This window comes from Hippocampus zosterae, chromosome 5 (assembly GCF_025434085.1).
Source record: "Hippocampus zosterae strain Florida chromosome 5, ASM2543408v3, whole genome shotgun sequence".
Classification (NCBI taxonomy): Eukaryota; Metazoa; Chordata; class Actinopteri; order Syngnathiformes; family Syngnathidae; genus Hippocampus; species Hippocampus zosterae.
Window position 1 is genome coordinate 13,605,312 of NC_067455.1, and position 21,802 is coordinate 13,627,113.

A 21,802-nucleotide genomic window follows, 5' to 3' on the forward strand; every position below is an offset into this window, starting at 1 on the left:
AAAAACAGGGATAAATCACCAATAAGCTTTTTCCACAAAAAACGGGGGTTACCAACTGCCGAAAATTAAAAATGTAAAATGTGGTTGTTCTTGTTTTTTTTTTATGTTCGGGAAAAAACATCTGTGAATAGGTCAATCCAAAGGTACCGAACCGTAATTATGCAGGGGTCCCCTGCATATTGATTCACTACACACAGAGTGAAATACTTCATGATTACATTTTTGTAATCTATACAAAAAAGATGTCTTTTTGACATCTATATATATATATATATATATATATATATATATACACGCACACACACACACACACACTTCTAAAAGTTAACAAAAATGTAATCATGAAGTATTTCACTCTGTGTGTAGTGAATCAATATGCAGTGGACCCCTGCATAATTACGGTTCGGTACCTTTGGATTGACCTATTCACAGATGTTTTTTCCCATCTATATATATATACATGTATACACACACACACACACTTATATATATATATATATATATACACACACACACACACACACACTGTATATATATTATTTATTTAGTTTTTTTTTTTTTTAAATATTGAAGTTAGGTAGTATTGCCCTGCTGGTGTTATATGAATCCACAAACGGTATGGTATGAGTTTCTTTTCTGGAATTAAATGACTGAAACAAATGAACGTGTCTACTGTTTTCGAAAATTGAATTTATTGCGATGCACTTTTATTTTCATTGGGTGCAAATGGCACAATTACTCCACGGCCCATGTAGTCCTTCCAGTCAGTTAGCCTGCAATTTATGTGTGCGTCATTGTCCACTTACGTTCCTTAATATCCTTTTCTTGCTGCTCCACTTGCTCACACACTGTTCTCGTCAATCCTTCAACAATGGAGCTCATAACGTTGAAGTCGGCAACGTTATATACATGAGAGTCATGTGGCTCTGAGGCGATGGAGCGCAGCTCGTTCTCATCAGCATTCTTTACACCTGCAAAAGAAGAGGCAATGCACGCGGGATATTGGTCTATTCAAACTGTAGGCACTTTCATTGGGCCTACAGCATGATAACTCACAGCTCCCGTCATCTCAGTGTGCGCCCAATCTCACCGATTGCAAACAGCTCAACCCCAGCTTTTTGCAGGCTTTCTGCAGGCGGTATAACATCATCCTGAGACTTCCCATCAGTAATGAGGATCCCGATCTTAGGTACACCAACACGGGCACCAGACTCGGGCTTGAAACAGTTCTCCAAGATATAGGACAGTGCGAGCCCTGGGGAGGGACAAAGGAAAAGAGAGAAAGGATAGAGGAGGAACATACATAAAACGAGAGCAAGGGTGGAAGGATAAAAGATTGTAGATATATGGTTTATGTCAGGTATAAATGAAAGGCACACGAGACCCACCGCAGAGACAATGAATTGTAATTTTACTTTAGTAACGGCTAAAATAAAGATGCCAACAATAAAACAGTACCCGTGAGGGTGTTTCCTCCTTTGTAGGGAAGGTTCTTGACAGCATCGATAACAACTTCTTTTGTCGTGAAAGCATTGAGATGCCACTCTATTCTGGGATCACCGCTATACTGAGCCAGACCTACAATCACACGTCACGTTTCATCACAGGTAATGAAGACATTTTGACAAACTTCAAATGATTATATTCGCTATATCATGGAAAGGTGATGCTCGACGTACCAATCCTGGTTTTATCAATGCCAACATCAAAGGCGTTGACGAGGTTTTCCAAGAACATGCGAACAAGCCGGAAGTTGAGACGACCGATACTCCAAGAGCCATCGACCAGGATCACAATGTCTGCTATGGATTCGGTGTGGCACAAAAACTGGTCTGCTGCAAAGACAAGAGATCCATTACAAATGAAATTCTAGAATGACATTCTTTTAAAGCAAAGACCTCCACCAAGGCTGTAAAGTTCTCCCAATGTCTGTCTGAAAATCTCATTAAAAATATTTGCAAGTTGTCAGTTTACATTGTTCTTACTACAGTCCTAAGACACAAGACAAATCCATAGGGGCTGACAATTGCCACACAAGCAAGCTTTTTGTCACTGGAGCTGCTTTGGGTCACTGGCCCATTTGGCCATCAAAAAAGTTGACTCTCATGTAACATGCAACAGCTAAATGTGAGAATCAGTTTCCTCACCTACAAAAAAAAAAAAATCTGATGGGGTCTTCCATTGGCCATGTGGCAGTCTTCGACATACCGTATTTTTCAGACTATAAGACACACTTTTTTCCATACTTGGCTGGTTTGCATTCATGAAAATTTGAACTTGGACTCGCACCCAAATCCCAGTTGCCTAACCGTGTTGACGACAGTGAATGACTTCTGCTTTTGGGTGCGAGTTCGAGCTCCACTGTTCTTAGTCTTGTTTTTGTAAAAATAAAATCTTATTTTTAGTAAAAAAAATAAGGAGCTCTATTTGAAACATAGAACACATCATTGAAGAGCGATTTGTGATCGTGAATAAAAATTAGCCCTAGATTGTTATTTATATTTTTAACAGGTGTGACTACTAGATATACAACGGTCAACACATTTGGAGCTTTATTTTCAACATAAAAGAAATCAGTGAAGAGAGATTTGTGAGCACAAAAAAAAACATATTTTTTGTTATCTTTATTTTAGCACCCAGGTCATTTTAATTAATTAAGCCTCAATACAACCGATCTCACTATGATCCTACATTGTACGCTCATAAATAATGGAAAATGTGTTATTAAAAACAATTCTAATCACCTGACCTCTGAAACGCACAAAAGAGCCTCATTAATCAAGGGATTCATAAACTGTATAAACTATAGGAGAACAACTTAGTGTGCTCCCCGTCCTTAAACTGTAAGGGGAGCGGGAATGGTGTGGTGTCCCGTCTAGGCTGGAAATGAAGAAATGAGCATAGAAATGCAATGGGTGTGTGTGTGGTGCATGTCAGCGTCACCGTGTGCACTGAGAGGGTGAGAGCAGCGCACAATTGCTCGCACGCATCTCAAAGGGAACATCGCCCTCAGTAATTAACTTTGGTGGGAAAAAAATGTGCATCTTGTTTTGTTATGCTTGGAGGACGTAACTACTTTATTTCTGAGAGTATGAAAAAGCATTTTAGCAGTGTGATTTCCATTAACCTGGTATGAGAAGAGAGCATGAAAGTATCTGAACCCTTCATATCGAGGAAGGACAAAAAAAAAAAAAACTCAAAGTATAATGTGACTAAAACCAAAACCAACAATTTCAATTAATTGTCAATGTATTTCAGGTTTTACATTGACATTCGCAGGTTAACGGGTTTGTTCGTTCCGAATTCAGAGGGGCTGTTAAAAACGATTGCACAAACCTGTGTAATCTGAGCGTTTGATCCCGTAATCAATCATCTGACAATTCCTCATATTAAATCTACCCAATGTTTTGAACAATGATCCACAATTACATATCCGATATACATTGCTCCTGCAATCATGGGGCTATTGACTCCCCGATGCACACAAATAATACACAGGGAAGCATAGGAAGGGGACAGCAAATCAAAGCCTTGCCTTGTGCTTACACATAAATATGCATACAACGTTGTTGTTGTTAGAGAGATTGGTCGGTCGCTACTGTGATTCGTGCTGATACATCTCATCGCGACACACCGCCTGCCTTACAAACAACAGCCGGCTGGTCAAAGGTGCCTCTTCTCCCCCAAAGTCCCATCTGCCTTAGTTCTTCTCTTTTTTACCCACCACCAAATCCCCTTCATCTCCTCTCGCATCGAACACCTTCGCCTTTTCCGATTGAAATTACATATCCTGAGAGCTCATTTATGACACATGGCTCGAAAAAAGAAGAAATGAGAGCCAGGGAGAAGGTAACAAGTGCCCCTCAGTAGCTACAACAAGTTCTGGTCTATTTTTTGTAGTCTATAAAGTAATGTTTTGCCAAGGTAGTTTGGGTGTCTTTCCATTCCCGTTGGTGGAAGGGGTGAACGCATGGATGGGAGGACTTTGAATTAGGGTGAAAAACTAAATTCTTCCTCATTGAAGTTACCCAAGCATACCCTAACGAACCAGTGCACAGTCGTGCTGGATCAGAAAAGCGCCTCCAACACAGTCTTGCCGAAAAGTGTGACGCATCCAATTGGTCAAATTTGCTGAAAAACGAAGAATCACAAGTACAGGCATATTTAACAAATGGTGCTGAAAGTGAATCATTCCGGTGGCTTTTAAGGAAAACATCTGGACTCTCCTCCTTCACGTTCACCCACGTAAAGACTCTGAGGATTTGGTGCTAAACTGTCTTTCATTTATCGGGCGCTAAATAATGTTGTTGGGTGAACTATATTTGAACCTCATTTGCAATTAAGCTTGCGATTAGCAAAGCCACTGCCGTAACTGATCATATTTTCATGCAAGTACACAAATGGATTAGCATCATCTATAATTGGCTTGCGAACACACGGTGAAACTGACAATCCACCTGGTGTAAGGGATCAAACACACAGCCGACCGATGGGGAGAGGTGGCTCCCAGACAGTCGGATTACCAAACAGGAGCAGTGAAATGGTTACTAAAACTGTGACAGCTGCAAGAGGTGACCATGGTTGCCTGCCAGACTCCAGAGCAATAGCACACACGCAGAGACAGAGGTCAAAATATCTAGAAAGGGGACGGGAAACTTAAATGCTGGAGGGGGCACCATTTATATATTTATTTTTTGCTATTGTGGGTGGCACATAGGACCATCCATCCATTTTCCAATCCACTTTATCCTCACAAGGGTTGTGGGCATGCTGGAGCCTATTCCAGCTGTCTTCGGGCAGTAGGCGGGGGACAGCCCGAACTGGTTGCCAGCCACTCGCAGGGCACACATAGACAAACAAGCATTCGCACTCACAGTCGCAGCTGACAAATGGCAGACTACACAGTGGATCTCATTAGCTCCAAGTGTGATTTTTCCTATTTCTCAAACTGTTTCGAATGTAACATTCACCTTCTACCTGGAGGGGCAATTGTGAATTCCAGTAGCAAAGAGCAATACGCCAGTCGTAAGTGACTAACACCACCAACTCCCTAATTCCCATGAACAATAAATATTGCAATAGAAAGTTAAAAATTCAAAGAGATAAAACTCACTCAACCCTTTAAAGTAGTCAAATTTGCTCAGCTCTTAAAACAAGTACATTGTACATGTACATATTCGGCCTTTTTTCATGTTGCTGTTTCTTTGCTCTATTCGCATGAAGCTTGGTTTTTCACAACGTAGACTTGATTCATTGCTGACTTTCTTTTGTTTTGTTTATCCAAGGCTCAGACAGAATGTGCTGCTGTTTCAGACCTTCTCCTTTAAGGTTTTATTTCCTCCCCACCACTGTGATTACATTTGCAGCGGCTGGAATTAATGTCAAGAACAGTGACAGTTATGCAGAGTGACTGGCAGTCGAAAAGGCTCCCCACATAACAGCGACATTTCACTTTCTTCATCAACTTTGGATTCCTGTGTAGAACTAGTTTTAAATTCGCAATTCACCCGCACAACCGCGATAATGTATTGCGAGGATAATCAAAGTCATATCTTTTAAACCGTTTTTCATCAAACTAGTGTGTAGTTGTGATGTAAGATAAATCCCATGCACAAAATGATAATGGGAATTCTGCAGTGTCTCACGATTGTGGCAGGCCAAAATATACGGCAGCACAGTTGCAGAGTGGTATCCCCCTCTTGCAATAAGTCAGCCGGAAAAGGCTCCAGCTTTCCTGTGACAGTGTAACGGAGATGTTGGACCCAAATCCTTAAAATGAACAGCTTCCTGTGTGTGTTGGATAAAGCTTCAATTCAACATGTCATTTGTAGTCCTTCTTCAAACATGTTGAAAATTAAGATAACATTTAAAAGAACAACGTAATTTAGTGAAGAATGCTCACAAGGCTGAGCTGAAAAGTCTTTTTAGAGAGCTCAAAAAGGACGTTTTTCTCAGCTGTTGGTGTGGGGGTTTTTTTTGGGGGGGGGCAAGTTTATTTGATCAGGAAACAACACCGAGGATTGTGTCCGTGGGCCTGCCTAGGGAGAATGCCATTCATGGGTTGAGACAGCATCTTCCGACCAATGTATTTTGACAATTTGTCTTGTTCCGCGATTGTTCTTTCTCAGCATCTTGAACTTTAATTGACTGCCTTGTCATGTTTCACCTCACTGCAAAGATGTTCTGACACAGCCTTATGTCTTATGTTTTGGCTCAATACACCAATAAGCTTTCCCTAAACTCGGCTCTCCTCTACCTTTGTCTGTTTGCTTTACCTGCTCTCTCCATTCTGTTTGTCTTAACCTAATCTCTGTGCTTGGTTGCTCACATATTTGCTGAGCTGAGTAGGCTTCTATTTCACAATCGGGCCTCTCTTATCATATCGGCCTTATTTATTTATTTATTTTTAAGCCTTATGCACTTATTGAAAAAAAAATGTCTGGGTGGGTGACTCTTCCTGGATCCATTAAATATGGTTTAATAATTGACTCTGCAAGTGGGAGACACTCGTTTTTAAACCACCCAACTTTTATGGAAGATACAGTATTAGTTTACACTATGTACTCGTACTCCAGTATGTGCAGGACTTACAAGGTTGCAGGTGAGCTTGAAGCCTATCCCAGCTGACTTTGGGCCATAAGTGGGTCCAATCTGGAGGGGTTGCCACCCTATCGCAGGTCTTCAAGAAAATATCATGGTCTTAAATCATGGATTGCAGCAATAGGAAATGATGGTGCGCTGAAAAAAACAGTGTATGCCTGACTCACACTGGGCCAGTATATATCACACTGAGAATACTTCCCCTCACCATCACTGAGCTGCTTTCCCACTTTGGTACACTCATCAATGCTTCAACATGTTTTCAGACAACAATGCACCAATTTACGAGACAAAACTGCATTATTGTTTGTTGCATTATTTACTTTTCTGACTTTTTAGATTAGTATTTCAGAATAAATGGCAATCATTTGCAAATTTCTCCATTGTGGGACAAATAAAGGTTTTCTTATCTTCTTATCTTATCTTAAAAAGTAACCATTCATAACCACCCCTGCTGCGCTCAAGCTCACACTCTTCCAAACATCTTCAAGCCAGGTAAGGGAAACACATTTAAGTGTGGAACAAATCCTCCTTAAATATGTGCCCAAGTATAACATCATTTCTATTCAAGATGTTACTGGCCAAAGCATACCATATTTTCACGACTATAAGGCGCCATTAAAATTCTTAAATTTTCTCCAAAATGGACAGGACGCCTTAAGATGCGGGCGTCTTGTGTATGCACTGAGTTCCAAAACTTGACTGACAGCCGACACGCTGTTTATATAGAGAAAAGGCGGAAGTGACTGTGGACAGGCATGCGGCAAAGAAGTCGGCCAATCAGTGAAGGGTGGGCGTGTATATATACATATATGGAGAGAGAGAGAGAGAGAGAGAGAGGCAGACATGAGTGAGGACAGGCATGCGGGGGAGAAGTCCGCCAATGAGTGAAGGGTGGGCGTGTAAGTGGACGCTAAAGGGACGCTCCAAGCAGGTACCAACACCTGTATAGATTGTGGCTATGTGCATTGTTGCAAAACAACTTCGGTTTTGGTTTCTAAGAACCCCTGAAAATAAATTCTACAAAGAGACACGCCTACGAAGCTCAGTTCAAACTTCAAGCCATCGGTTATGCTTTTGGCTAGCGTGCCCATCTCACAGCAGCGGTGAAAAACCAAGATGAGCAAATGAACTCTGATCTTGCCGTTATTCCCGGAGGCTTGACTAAAGCACTCCAACCGCTGGACATCGGCATCAACCGGGCGTTCAAAGTAAAGTTGCGAACGGCATGGGAACAATGGATGATCGATGGCATACACAACTTTACAAAGAGTGAGAGGCAGCGCTGGGCGAGTTACGTCACAATTTGCGAATGGATTGTGGCTGCCTGGACGAACGTGTCTGCTTGCACTGTTGTTCGAGTTTTTGGCAAAGCCGGCATCATTTCTGTGGAGCCACATGGCAATGAGAGTGACTCTGACAACGAGAGGGAACGCAGCGTTTTTGATGGATTACCGGTACTTGCACAATTGTTCAATTCTGATACAGAGGATGAGGACTTTGATGGATTTCCGGGTGATGATTGATCGAAAAAGTGAGTACATTGTACGATGGATAAATAAAATACAACGGAACTCAGTTTTGCTTTCGTTGCCTTTTTAAAAACTTGTTTTTAGCTTGTATCTGTATATCTTGGCATGCTACCGTATGCTTCAAGCTAACGTGTTTATAGCCTGCGCGCATGCATGCCGTATGTTTAAGCTGGTGTATGTTTTACCACTTTAAAACTGCGGCCAATAATACAGTGCGTTTTGTCTACGTGTAAAATACTGAAATAGCACCCATTAATGAGACTGCGCTCAACCATACGGTGTGCCGAATGGTTGTGAAAATACGGTACTTTTGCTTCTAAACAACAGTTTGTGTGACAGCTGTGTGGGACTGCGTGATTCAGCCGCCAGTTTTATTGGTAATTCATTATACACTGCATAAATAAACAAGTAGTGTCTAACTTGGCATTGCATCAAATATCAGAACAGAAAAAACTTCTCATCTTCTTCTTTTCACGTCTGTCATTTTTCTATCACACGGATGCTCATTAGGGTCGCGGGCACGTTGGAGCCTATTCTCGTTGACTTTGGTTCAGATGCAGGGTACGCCCTAAACTGGTCACCAGCCAATAGCAGGACACCAATAACAATTCACACTCACGGTCACGCCTCCGGAGAATTGAGTCTTCAGCTTTTGAAATGTGTGAGGATGCTGGCATCCCTAGAGAAAACCACGCAAGCATGAGGAAAACATGCAAACTGCACAAAGGAAGGCCAGGGCCCACATTCAAACAGCCAACTTGTGAACTGTGCTGCAGATGTGCTATGCCTGTTGTTTTTCACATCTATTCATCCACTTTATCTAATTCGCTTATCCTCACGAGGGCCGCGGTCACAATGGAGCCTTTCCCTTTTCCCTTGGGCGGTCGGCGGGTCTTACCCTGAACTGGTTGCCAGCCAATCGCAGTTGTTTTTCACAACTAACAAAATTATGCATCGCAATTATAATGGTGATACTGGCAGTTAGCGCTATTAATAAATCTGTTCTTAATGGGCCCTGCCAATGTGTATCCGGCTCTTAATTGAAGGGGAGCCCTGAATATCAAAACACGTTTGTTTGTCCAAAGGTCCCACCGGAAATTCAACCGATTTCCAAATTATCCGTTTCATCCCATCTGGAAAACTGCAACTAATTATGCAAACTATTGGCACATTGCTGTGCCTCTTCCAAAACATCATGTACTGTATATAACCTTGCTGCCATCCAGACGTCAATTTACATTTACCGGTAGACCGTATGACACTGCTTGACAGGATTAGAATATTTCAGAGTGCTATCATTTTCAGTATTTTTATTATGAGGTGCAAAGGCACGCAAGTGGATACAAATCATTCTAATTGACTTCTTCACCGTAGCAGTCCTTGCCAACAGTGACCCATATAGCACCGGAAGAGCCACCCAAGTGCAGTGTCATACAATTAGCTTAACCCAGCAGCGAACCCCTATTACTTAATTGAGGACAAGGACAAAAGTCTGGTGCAAAAAAAGTGCAATCTTGCTCTCTCACTCGCATGCAAACCAAAGTGAGCGATGGTCGATTTGCTCCCGAGACTATGAATCGACACCCAGCGTGTGCGAGGCCAACACAGCTTTGAATAGAAATGATTCAGCTGTGGGCCAGAGTCTAATGCAAAGTATAAAGACACATTGGCAAGGTGGATGGAGCCGTAAGTGAAGGGAGATAAATGGAGAAAAAATGTGCAAATTGCAGAGGACACCGAGACGAATTTTCACTATAGGTATTTTTGCTGCCTCCCTGCTTTGCATTCAAGTTTATGTTCATTATTTTTCAATTCTCCTCACTGCTTTCCCTACTGCCCTTCCTCGTGCCATATTTAGGCTGGCTCACCAGCTGTCATCATCATCATCATCACTCCACCCGGTTCTGAACTGGCAACATAAACAGATGATTCAAATTAATGTTGCAGCCTTTGCCGACTTCAATGGGCTGCCGCCTGCCATAATAATTCACCAGAATTGTGACATATGCCGGCATATAAACTCGTATGCTGTTTGAGCGTCAAATCTCTTTGCCATAACATGCAGATGGAAAACGAACAAACAAGAAATTGATTAAAACAATGGAAGCAGAAGTGTAAGCTACCAAGTGGAAGAAGAAGACGTTGCCGCGTATGCATAACAATATTGCTGGCAAGCGTGCCACTTGATGGAACACTGCCGAAATTTGCGCAGGACAAGATGAAAATACGTTTGCGGAATACCGCAAGAAAATCCACTTTAGACAGTTAGATGTCATCGTGCGCTGTGTCTCGCTTTCATTTACTGCCTCATTGAAAGTCAATATGCCTGTGTTTACTGTATAATGTATTCATCTTCCGAACCGCTTGATCCTCACTAGGGTCGCGGGGAGTGCTGGAGCCTATCCCAGCTGTCTCCGGGCAGTAGGCAGGGGACACCCTGAATAGGTTGCCAGCCAATCACAGTGTATAATGTATAACAAGGATAAAGTTATGGTTAAAATTGGCAGCACTGCTAATGAATGAATCATGGAAAATAATAAAAATAAACCCGCAGTAGATGAATAGAGAAAAGAAACAGATGTAGGAGCAGTGTTGTCTGTGGCACAGTCAGCAGGAGCACCTGCTACAAGGAGGAAATACTAAATTAAATGGCCTTCAGAAGGGTGCCAAGCAACCTCCTAAAGAGAGGTAATTACAAAACCAAAGCCCTCAAATAGTGTCTCTAGTAACGGATGTCTGACACAGAGCTATCTGTGAGGTGGTGTCTTTGTAGGGGTGATGCTCTAAGATGACTCTCCCGCCCGTCTCTCACTATCAGAGCATTCAATGTCAAGAGAATCTCATTGGCCTCCAGTTCAACTTTTACATTAGTCCTTTGGGTTTATTGCATGTGTGCGCGTGCGTGTGTGTGTGTGTGTTTAAAAAAATGCATTGTAGCAAAGGGAGTTTGAAAGTGTATGCCTTGCTTGATGCTCTGATTGCTTGAGTGCTCTTGAACAAGTTCATATTTGTACATACTCTTATTATTTGCTTGTTCAAATCGGCACGTACATTCTACTTTGCACTCAAGGAATTAAAGTCCACACAATGAACAACAATGAGACCAAAGGATCATGTGTGTCACGGTAGGCGTTTTTGTCAGTATCGTGATTCCGAAACTTGTTTAACCAAGAGCTAATTAAAGTGGATTATTTTATACTTTTACCCCACAGAACTAAAACATTTAGTTAGGTAAGAGCACACTGAGTGTCATCATTTGCAGCCTTGATTATAGCAACGCTCAGTGCAAGAAATAAAATTGAAGCTGATAGTGAAGAAGAATAAACTTTTGTGCTTTTGGAGTCAAAATATTAATAAATGGTAATAATTTCAAGGGGAACAAACTGCATCAAGATCAGTTATGATTTACATTTTGGGCTCAACTGGAGATTAAAATCTGTTTTACTAGTGGAGCCTAGGCCAGTTAACAACATCTGTGACACATTTAAACATTACCGTCTAATTTGATATCACACAGCTGTCCAAATAATCATCTATCAGCAATCATGTTTGAGGAAACAATGGTTAGGGCCGACTTCCTATGAAAATAAATAACTGGCTAACGCCGGTCTCACTAATGAGTTTGTTCTTGCTTTGACAAGCAAAACAAGCATACAAAAGGAAGCTTGGAACTCACTCCCCGCTGACCTTCGTAATACAGCCTCATTAACACATTTCAAATCCCGCCTCAAAACACATCTGTTTCGACAAGCCTATTCACTCAGACCATAAAGCCATTATTTTATTATTTTTATTTATTTATTTTTGTTGTATTTTTTTCTTATCTTATTTGATGTAGTTTTTAACATTGTACTCGTGATTTTAACTGCTTGTTGTAAGGTGTCCTTGAGTTTCTAGAAAGGCGCCCACAAATAAAATGTATTATTATTATTATTATTACAAAAGGAAGCTTGCGAAAGTATTTGACACCCCTGCAGCTTTTGACCTTTTGACACATTTCAAGCTTCAAACATAAAGTTTTATACCGGTGTGTATACACACACACATATATATATATATACATATATATATATACATATATATATATATATATATATATATATAGAGAGAGAGAGAGAGAGAGAGAGAGAGAGAGAGACATTATTATATATTAAATTATAATTTATATATATATATATATATATATATATATATATATATATATATATATATATATATATATATATATATACACCATAACTGAAGTGGCCGATCTCAAGAAGTCCTATCAGTGGCTAGAGAGGGCTGGCCTGAAGGACAGCACAGAGGCACTCATCCTGGCTGCTCAGGAGCAGGACCTGAGCACCAGAGCCATTGAGGCCCAGATATACCACACCAGACAAGACCTAAGGTGTAGGTTGTGCAAAGAGGCACCTGAGACGATCCAACGCATAACTGCAGGGTGTAAGATGCTGGCAGGGAAAGCCTACATGGAACGCCATAACCAGGTGGCTGGCATAGTCTACCGAAACATCTGTGCGGAGTATGGACTGGAAACCCCAAGGTCAAAATGGGAAACACCTCCGAAGGTGGTGGAGAATGACAGAGCGAAGATCCTGTGGGACTTCCAGATCCAGACTGACAAGATGGTAATGGCGAACCAACCAGATATCGTGATCATAGATAAAGGGCAGAGGAAAGCCGTTGTATTGGATGTAGCGGTCCCAAGTGATGGAAACATCAGGAAGAAGGAACATGAGAAACTCGAGAAATACCAAGGGCTCAGAGAGGAGCTGGACAGAGCCTGGAAGGTAAAGGTGACAGTCGTGCCTGTGGTGGTCGGAGCACTCGGGGCAGTGACCCCCAAACTAGATGAGTGGTTGCAATAGATCCCGGGAACAACATCGGACATCTCAGTCCAGAAATGTGCAGTGCTGGGAACAGCAAGGATACTGCGCAGAACCCTCAAGCTTCCTGGCCTCTGGTAGAGGACCCGAGCTGAATGAGGGACGGACACCACCCGAGGGGGGGTGAGACGATTATTAATTTTTTTTCTATATGACCAATCACACCTAGGGACCATTTGGACTGCCCAATCAACCTGCCATGCATGTTTTTGGAATGTGGGAAGAAACCGGAGTACCCAGAGAAAACCCGCACAGGCATGGGGAGAACATGCCAACTCCACACAGGAAGGTCGGAGCCGGAATCGAACCCTGCACCTTTTCACTGTGAGTCCGATGTGCTAACCAATCAATCACGGTGCCGCCTATTGTCATTATAATTATGTCTGCTTTTTTAAAAACCCCATAACTTGCCAACTAGCTCCATGAGTGCAGTGACAATGACCATATAGCGCCGCTTCTCGTTTCTCTGGGCGCTCAAAAGAGACTTCCTCGTCACTGCAGCCTCAGAGGATGAATTTGGCTGTGTGCACTTGTTGCAAGAACTTCTGTCATATAATATGTCATATAGTGCAACATTTTTGGTGATAATGTTAATGTTCAATATACAAATCACAAAGCAAAAACACATTGTGACAATAACGGTTCTCTTGAGTGGCCGTGTGTGAGCTTCCAAACGTGTGCATGCACATGTTAGCGTGCGTGCGTGCGTGCACGCATGCGCTTTTGTTTTGGCAGGGGTCTGGGCACCAAAAAAAAAATTTGCACTGGGGCATATCACCGTGATGTTACACCTCTGTCCAACATGCCTGATATTTTTGAAATCGTGAAAATGCAAACTCCACATAACCACATAGGACAATTCTCAGAATGGTGAAGCAGACATACAACCACTACTTCACCGTGCTACCGTACTGTCTATCTATATTGATGAAATACATTGTAAATAGCCTACACCGGGGACTTATTGAGACTTCATATCAAACATGGGATAAAGAATACACACCCCGCCCAGAAGCATGAATTGAAATGGAGAAATATAAGCGCTAACACTAGCATGCATAGAACCTTTCGCAAGTCACAGTGGAACATGAAAGAACACCTTTCACTCATCCGGAGCGTGACATTATCATCACCACAGTACACAAAAGCTCGCAGACACGCAACGCATTCATTGACTCTATTGACGCACAGCGGCATACTATTAAAAACCCCGAGAGATGTGAGGCACAACACTAATGAAGGTCACCCCTGCTGCAGTGAATGGTTGTGATAAAGTAGCCCGGGGGAAACTCAAATGTCTAATCTTGCTACAGAGAGAAGAAGAGGATGAGGAGATTGAGCAAGGGCAAAAATTATTTGATTCTTTAGCTTTCTTTCTTGATATGACTGTCCATTAAAAAATTTTTTAAAAGACCATTAATTTCTGCAGGTTAGGAAAAAATATTTTAAATTAGGAGATTATATTATTTCCTGTCACTGTGAAAGATTACATTAAATGTGATTTTTTTTTTCCATAGGGCAGGTTCAGTCAGAACTTTCAATTCGACTGACTCCTTCCCATGCCGATGTAGAGTCCAGGGAGGTTGATGTTCTCTGAGCGTGAGGTCATGGAGGTGTTTAAAAAGCTCCTCCGTGGCTGCGGCAGTGTGTGAGGTCCAGACGCATTTCCTAATGACGTTGTGGGGCTGTCCTTGTTGACATGTGACATCACAGGGGCATTAGGGACAGTACCTCTGCGGCCAGTCCACAATCTTCAAACTCCAGGGTCGGGTTTATTCAGGGGGTTAGGAGAATCGTTTTTTAATCTTTGAAATTAAATCACATTATTGATTGTGTTGAAAATTGTCAAACAAAAAGTCGAGGGAGCGTGCAGGCTAAGGAGTAACAAATTAATAGCTCCCTAAAGTTTTCTACAATAAATAAAGTATTTCAAAAATTCAGGATGATTGACAAAAAATTCAGGATGATTGACAAAGAAAGAAAGTTTCTTGAGAAACTAATCAGAATCAGAATTTCTCTCACTCTCTTGGTGTATACTCTGTCTTGTTCTACTTTGAGAGTAAACAGAAACTGTCTTAATTGAAGCTGCCGGAATAAATCTATGAAGTTGCATTTCCTTGGTGCCTTCTGATAAATTATCCTCATGCAAAGTGAAATCTGAATAATAAACCAGGCTAATGTGCATGTGTGCTGAAACAAGAATAAACGTTGAAGGTGTAAAATTAGGTTCTGTCTTTTGAACTTCTGTTTCACACAACATGCTAGAATGAAGGAATGAATGAATGAATTTTTTTTCCAAATGTGACTTATAGTTTGTGTTTAAAACCTTCTGTTCTGTTAGAAGCAGTTAAGAGCACTTCAAGCCACAAAGATGGCTTATTTCTTTGAGCAGTAAGTTTTATAAGCACACAGAAATCAACTTTACAGAAGATTCCTTGGAAGTAAAGAACCGCACAAACCCAGGAAATGATATGTGGTTTTGTCCAAATTAGAAAGGCAGTATTATAATCTATATATATATTGCGCGTCGTCCCGCACGCGGTCTGTCCTTCCGTCTGTCCCTTTTCAAAACGTACCTACTTCACCGCGCCGCTGCGCGCCGCCGCTGCGCGCCGCCGCTGCGCCGCTCAGGCAGTGGCTCACTACGATCGCGCGGGTATCTTAGCGAAAAAATGTCGTCTACCCACAAGCATTGCAATGAAATTGTTAGTTATTTAGTAGAGCTAAACATCTCTTTATTTTCGCGATAAGCAATGAAGATGAACAAAAAGTTGAACCAAGCAACAACACTTTTGTGGGCCGAAGGCCCACCTTACCAGCCTTCCGCAGGAACTAGCTGATGAGCAGCCCGGAGGGCGGCGAACCAGCTAGTAATACATAATACATAATAGTATTAGGGCGGCCCGGTAGTCCAGTGGTTAGCACGTCGGCTTCACAGTGCAGAGGTACCGGATTCGATTCCAGCTCCGGCCTCTCTGCGTGGAGTTTGCATGTTCTCCCCGGGCCTGCGTGGGTTTTCTCCGGGTGCTCCGGTTTCCTCCCACATTCCAAAAACATGCGTGGCAGGCTGATTGAACACTCTAAATTGTCCCTAGGTGAGAGTGTGAGTGCGAATGGTTGTTCGTCTCTGTGTGCCCTGCGATTGGCTGGCAACCGATTCAGGGTGTCCCCCGCCTACTGCCCGATGACAGCTTGGATAGGCTCCAGCACCCCCCGCGACCCTAGTGAGGATCAAGCGGCTCGGAAGATGAATGAATGAATGAATAATAGTATTACGAGTATTAAGACATCATACAAGTGCAAAAATGACCACATTCAAGAACACAGCGTCATTTAGTCAGGTGGTGACCAAGCAGAAATAATCCTTTCCTGTCTCTCTCTTTTCACTGAAGTCAAAATACAAGGTATTCAAACGTGTGGCTGTAGCGTATTACTGCCAGTTCAAATAAGATCTTGGTTTGAAGATGAAAAGCCAGACAATCTTGTGTGGGGCAAGGTAGTTCAAGTTTATAGGAAACCACAAATACGCAAGACCTTCATATATATATCACTCAGCCATGTGTACACAACTCTGAATGATTTACCAACAGAATATAAACAGGATTAGCACTTGATATCTGTTTGTGTGCCGCTTTCAAAAGGTGGGTTTTCCCTGTCACTGAGAAGCACCACGACTCAACATGGAGGAAGAAATTCCCCATCTTATGCAGCTGGTCATGGAAAGACCCTGGGCGCACATTTTTGGGGGGCCTTTGGGTTGTAATCAACAGCTGTTTCAAAATGGCCAAACATCTGCTCGTGCTGCATCAATTCATCACCAGCCCTCAATAAAGCAAACACATTTGTGTTTTATTTTATTCATCTGAGGACCACATTAACGTACATATGACACCTGATCAACCTGCTACCTGTGTGAGCATTTATCTTACCTCCGGAAATCTCGTTGACATTTTCAGGAAGAATGAATGAATCAGTCATTCGCTGTGGCTCCGTTTTTCCTACTCCATCACCCTCGCCCCTCTCAATTGCTGCACATGGAATAGAGAAGACATGTCACTTGCCGGCAAATACAACAAAAATGGATGACCCTGCCTTGTTAAAAATGGATCATTTGGAACAGCAACTGTGTCAGGGTGTCGGCATCAAAGTGTGTGGAGTCATTTATGTCTACAGCTTATGAAAAGTAGACCGATATGGGGCACTTGAGTGCTGCGAGTGCTCGCTAGCAATGCTACCATTTGCTAGCGCTTGCTATACTGGAGATGCCCCCAAACACTGGCAACAGACGCCGTACAATACAGTGTTTTTTTTTTTTAATTTCTTCTACTCTCTTTTGGCGGTCGGTAAATATTTTGGGTGCATTACAGCCCCCTTCCACCAACGATTTACTAATTTCAGCACAAAAATCACAATAACCGACCAGGATTCTACCTTTGGAGACAAAGCAATGTGTGATTCTATTCAGATGAACCGTTTTAAAACTTCAATTGGGATCGACAAATAAACAGCTAGATTCAAGCACGCTGCGCGAGCAAAAGCGTGCTTGAATCTAGCAAGAAGGAATACTTAAAAATAATAACGTATTTTATAATATAGTTATAATTAAGTGTGTACTAATTTTTTTATGTTTTTAAAGTGTGTAGGAGGGCTAAAATTATATGGTCTCTCTACAGCGGTTGAGTCTGGAACATAAACTCTGCTCTAAATGGGGGTTCACTGTCATAAAATTCGTACAGCACCTTTCCTCGCAGGTTGTACCCTTTTATAATGTTGCCTCATGTATCCAGTGACACAGTAAAAATTATGTTGTCAGGGAAGGCAGTAAACAAGTCATTCACACTAATAGGACGATATCAGCAGCAACTGTAGTACATCACTGAATACTTGGAAAAGACTTGAAGTAGATATGGAAGTTGAACTCCGTCGTCATATTCCAGTAGATAGCCACGTTGAGAATGAACACAATAGCAATAAGACAGCATTAAATGTCTGAACGCACCTTTAAATCTGCCCAGCAGTGCTCTGCTCTGAGTGCTGCCACTGACAGAAATTACATTGACGACATAGTCCTTGAATGGATCATAGTCTGTTATCAATACTTTGTTGTCACTTTTTGAGATGATGATCTCCCTCTGATGGCCACCTATTAGAAGCAGAGTACAAGAAAACAGGGCAAGGTTACACTTGTGAAAACAATACCATACCACAACTGTACAGGTTGTTGTTGTACTCAGTCATCTGGAGGAAGTCTGTACATTTAATGGCCAATTTAGAAATTAATTTAATTCCTGGAAATGATGGCAGTCATTTTCACTGCGCAAAATGGCATTTGAGGGGGACGAAAGACAAATGAGTGACCCCTTGTTATTTGTCAGTATAATGCTCCATGAATGGTGTTGCATGATTTGCGAGTGACAATGTGGCGCCTCGGAAGAAACGTGGTTGCCTGTTTGCTTCGTCCCATCACTTAAAATTTGACCCTGCAATCAATGAAGCCAGCAATGTGTGTGCATGCTTTCTGCAGTAGCCTATCGCTGCAGTCTGATGGATAATGACGCCGTTAGGAGAATGGCAAGGGAAAAGAAACAGCAGTGCTCAGCATCCAAAAGTCAGGAATCTAAATACAGAGTCTGTTTTAATTGGATGGGTTTTATGTCGTTGCACACCTCCATGCTCTATGTCTAGTTGAAACTTCAACTTGCTCATTTGCAATATACTTAATCGCCTGTTGCTGAGTATGAATACAGCAACTAATTCTCAGTCCTTTCCCAGGCTGCGCTTTTGAGATTTAGCATCTTGATAGACCAACAAATACCTGTATCAGCTGTGTCTGGATTAAAATGTTGTAATGTTACTCTTCTAAATTTCATTTGTTTACGTGAGTGTGAGTTTGACAGATTTTTTTTGTTTTCCTTTTCTATTTTATTGATACATTGCCAATTCATTACAAGAGTCATTCCAGCAATTTATTAGGACCACACTCGCTACACATTACTTTGGAGAGTTCTAAGTGAACCTCATCCACTACAAATTAAAACTTAAATCTTTACGAAAGAGTTTGTCTGCTGCATAAAAATCGGAGTATATTCCACTATATGGAGGAGAAACTGGAAAGCAGATCACTTGTGACTGGATCCTTTTGCGTAGAGCGCTTAACTATCTTGAGAGTGCGTGGCACGGAAAGGACACAGTGGAGGGTCAACATTTTTACTGCATGCGCTGAGTGCCAAAGAACCACTGCAGCACTTCCACTCCTTCCAGAGAGGAAGCGGCCATAAATTCGAATTTTTACTGTCTTCTACGCCGTTAAACGCAGCACGAAATTGTCAGACATGGCTTCCCTCACTAGCTTGTTTGTGGGGGAGAGCATTTTATGTTACAACCTGCTTATTCAGGCCTGCCCATTCTCTTTAACAATGGCTGCACGCAAGAGAATTATCGTCAGTTTCAGCACAGCATTCATCTGGAACTGTTGAGAGGTCAGCAGCGTTGCAATCAGGGACTTTATGTGACAAAGATGTATGGTGTTGACAGTAGAGACGCTGTGATTACAAGAAACATCAGTGCCAATTAGGGCTGCAGTAACCACTGAATGTATTATTCAAGTGCAGGAGTTGATGAAATCACATCAGACATGAACAATGTTCACTTATTTACAATAGTCAGGATGAGATGCCGAATCTCGCAGCTGTGTGTTCAGCTTGTGCCTCATATTGCTTTTGAGCTTGACTCCATCATAAATATAATATATATAATAAATATAGACATAGATTTAGACAAATCCATCCTACCTGGTATACTGTTGTAGATGAACAAGTAGCTATCAAAGTCGCCTTTGGGCTCCTTCCACGAGACGAGCAGGTTGTTTGGGTTCAGCACTTTGAAACGCAGCCTCCTCGGAGCTGGAACTGAAGGAGCACATTACGATCAACACTTTTATCATGGGAAATTAGTCATGGGTCGATTTATCAAAGGTATATTAATTAAAATGCTTTCAGTCACCAGGGACACAAGTAATTGGAAGGAAATATTTCCTCCCTCCTTTCTGCAACAATATGTAAATATTTGAGGAGACTTTTGTTCTTTTTGTGAACACATTTTCAATGCAATGGACCAAATCTGAGTTGAGTTGGGCACATTGCTCAAGGGTACCTCAACCAGTACTTTTGTTGTGGCTGTAAAAAAAAAAAAAAAATAAGTAATAGTAATCATATATATAAATAAGTGATTCTTTCTGTTTTTATTTTTGATGGCAAAACACCAGTTTTGAGAAGCACAAATCTATACGTGAGAGGTTGAACCATATCCTATTTTAGAATACTTTTTATTAATCAATATTGAAACAGTCAGTATACTTTTTATTTTTAGTGTGTTCTAACAATATTTCATAATTCTATATCATTTACAGCACGAAGGAACATTGTAGAGGAATTGTTCTTAATATATCTATCTATTTCATATTTATTTCTTGACCCTGGAATTTCTTTTGCTCGCTCACTGCCAACATGAATAACATATTCATTAAATTCATTCAATATATATATGTTATAAAATATTCTGGAATATTTTAAAGCCATTATTTATTATAGAATTGAATATTCTCCATGTTTCTTGTGTGTTAGCCATGTTGTCTTCGAATAGTGTATGACAATGTTGTCTCTTGCTTTACTAGGTTAAAGATGACCTGCTTCATTTTCTTTTCTTTATTTAATATTTTTTGTGAAAGTAAAACTGATGGGAAGATTCGAGTGCAGTGTGCATCAACACAAAAGATATATTACAAACATGCACAGAGACACGCAGATGTTTTGTTTTTTTCCTCCACACCCCTCGCGATCGATTTGAGACCAGTCCACGAGCTACCGGTCGATCGCGATCGACGTAATGGGCACCCCTGCTTTAGCGTAGCTCCATCTAGTGAATGTATTACGTAAGGTGTGCCTTATACTCTGAAGCGCCTTATAGTGCGGAAAATACATTATTTTTTATTATACTTAAGTTCAGCATGTTTTGTTCTTAAATTTGGAAAATGTTTGTTACAGCAGGTTTTTCCTTTCCCTGCTTGTTATTTGATCTGATTATGGTGTAGGGACACAATGCAGTACAGCAGTTTCACCAATTATTCACTGCAGTCCTCAGGTAATCACATCACGTCATCTATCAAATAGTCGAAAAGCATCGTGCAAAACTATATAATTACACCTCACCACAATAAGACTCGATGAATAATTCAGGGCCACTGGGAACATTAGAACTCTGGTAGCGTTTGCTGTGTGCTTGATAGTGTTTGAATGTAGTTGGCAGGAGATTAATAACGAGACCTTCCCTTTGCATGTCAAAGAACACACCCTTACACGGGCTGAATTATAATTAACGAATGTAAAAATTGAAGGAGACAGCTATCCAGCTCGACGTACGCCACGGTCTGTACATTGAGGCAATTCAAGAGACCGTAACTGTGATTAATGAATATGGATGTAATATAACTGTGGATGCTGACTGAAATGGAGGGCCTCTTATTCAAACTCTTCTTCACAGGTCAGCACATCTGCCACATGCAGAATATGAAGAATATTGATGGTCTACATTTCATTTTACATATATATGTGTTGGGTGGCCCGGTGGTCCAGTGGTTAGCGCGTCGACAGTGCAGAGGTACCGGGTTCAATTACAGCTCCGGCCTCCCTGTGTGGAGTTTGCATGTTCTCCCTGTGCCTGCGTGGGTTTTCTCCGGGTACTCCGGTTTCCTCCCACATTCTTTAAACATGCATAGCAGGCTGATCG

The 21,802-nt window shown here is 41.6% G+C and overlaps 1 protein-coding gene across 4 annotated transcripts in view; it reads right to left on the minus strand.

Moving 5' to 3' along the window:
* col14a1a (collagen, type XIV, alpha 1a) overlaps positions 1-21,802 on the minus strand; it is a 122,404-nt gene that overhangs the window by 86,271 nt on the left and 14,331 nt on the right. For 3 of the 4 annotated variants that reach the window (XM_052065696.1, XM_052065693.1, XM_052065695.1), the window contains exons 3-9: positions 19,810-19,926; positions 18,018-18,161; positions 16,948-17,046; positions 1,680-1,835; positions 1,459-1,578; positions 1,091-1,255; positions 807-971 (exon numbers count right to left, since the gene is read on the minus strand). In XM_052065696.1, coding sequence (XP_051921656.1) covers positions 807-971; positions 1,091-1,255; positions 1,459-1,578; positions 1,680-1,835; positions 16,948-17,046; positions 18,018-18,161; positions 19,810-19,926 — 966 coding nt within the window. The remainder of the gene's footprint in view (positions 1-806; positions 972-1,090; positions 1,256-1,458; positions 1,579-1,679; positions 1,836-16,947; positions 17,047-18,017; positions 18,162-19,809; positions 19,927-21,802) is intronic. The other variant, XM_052065694.1, reaches the window with a different exon arrangement.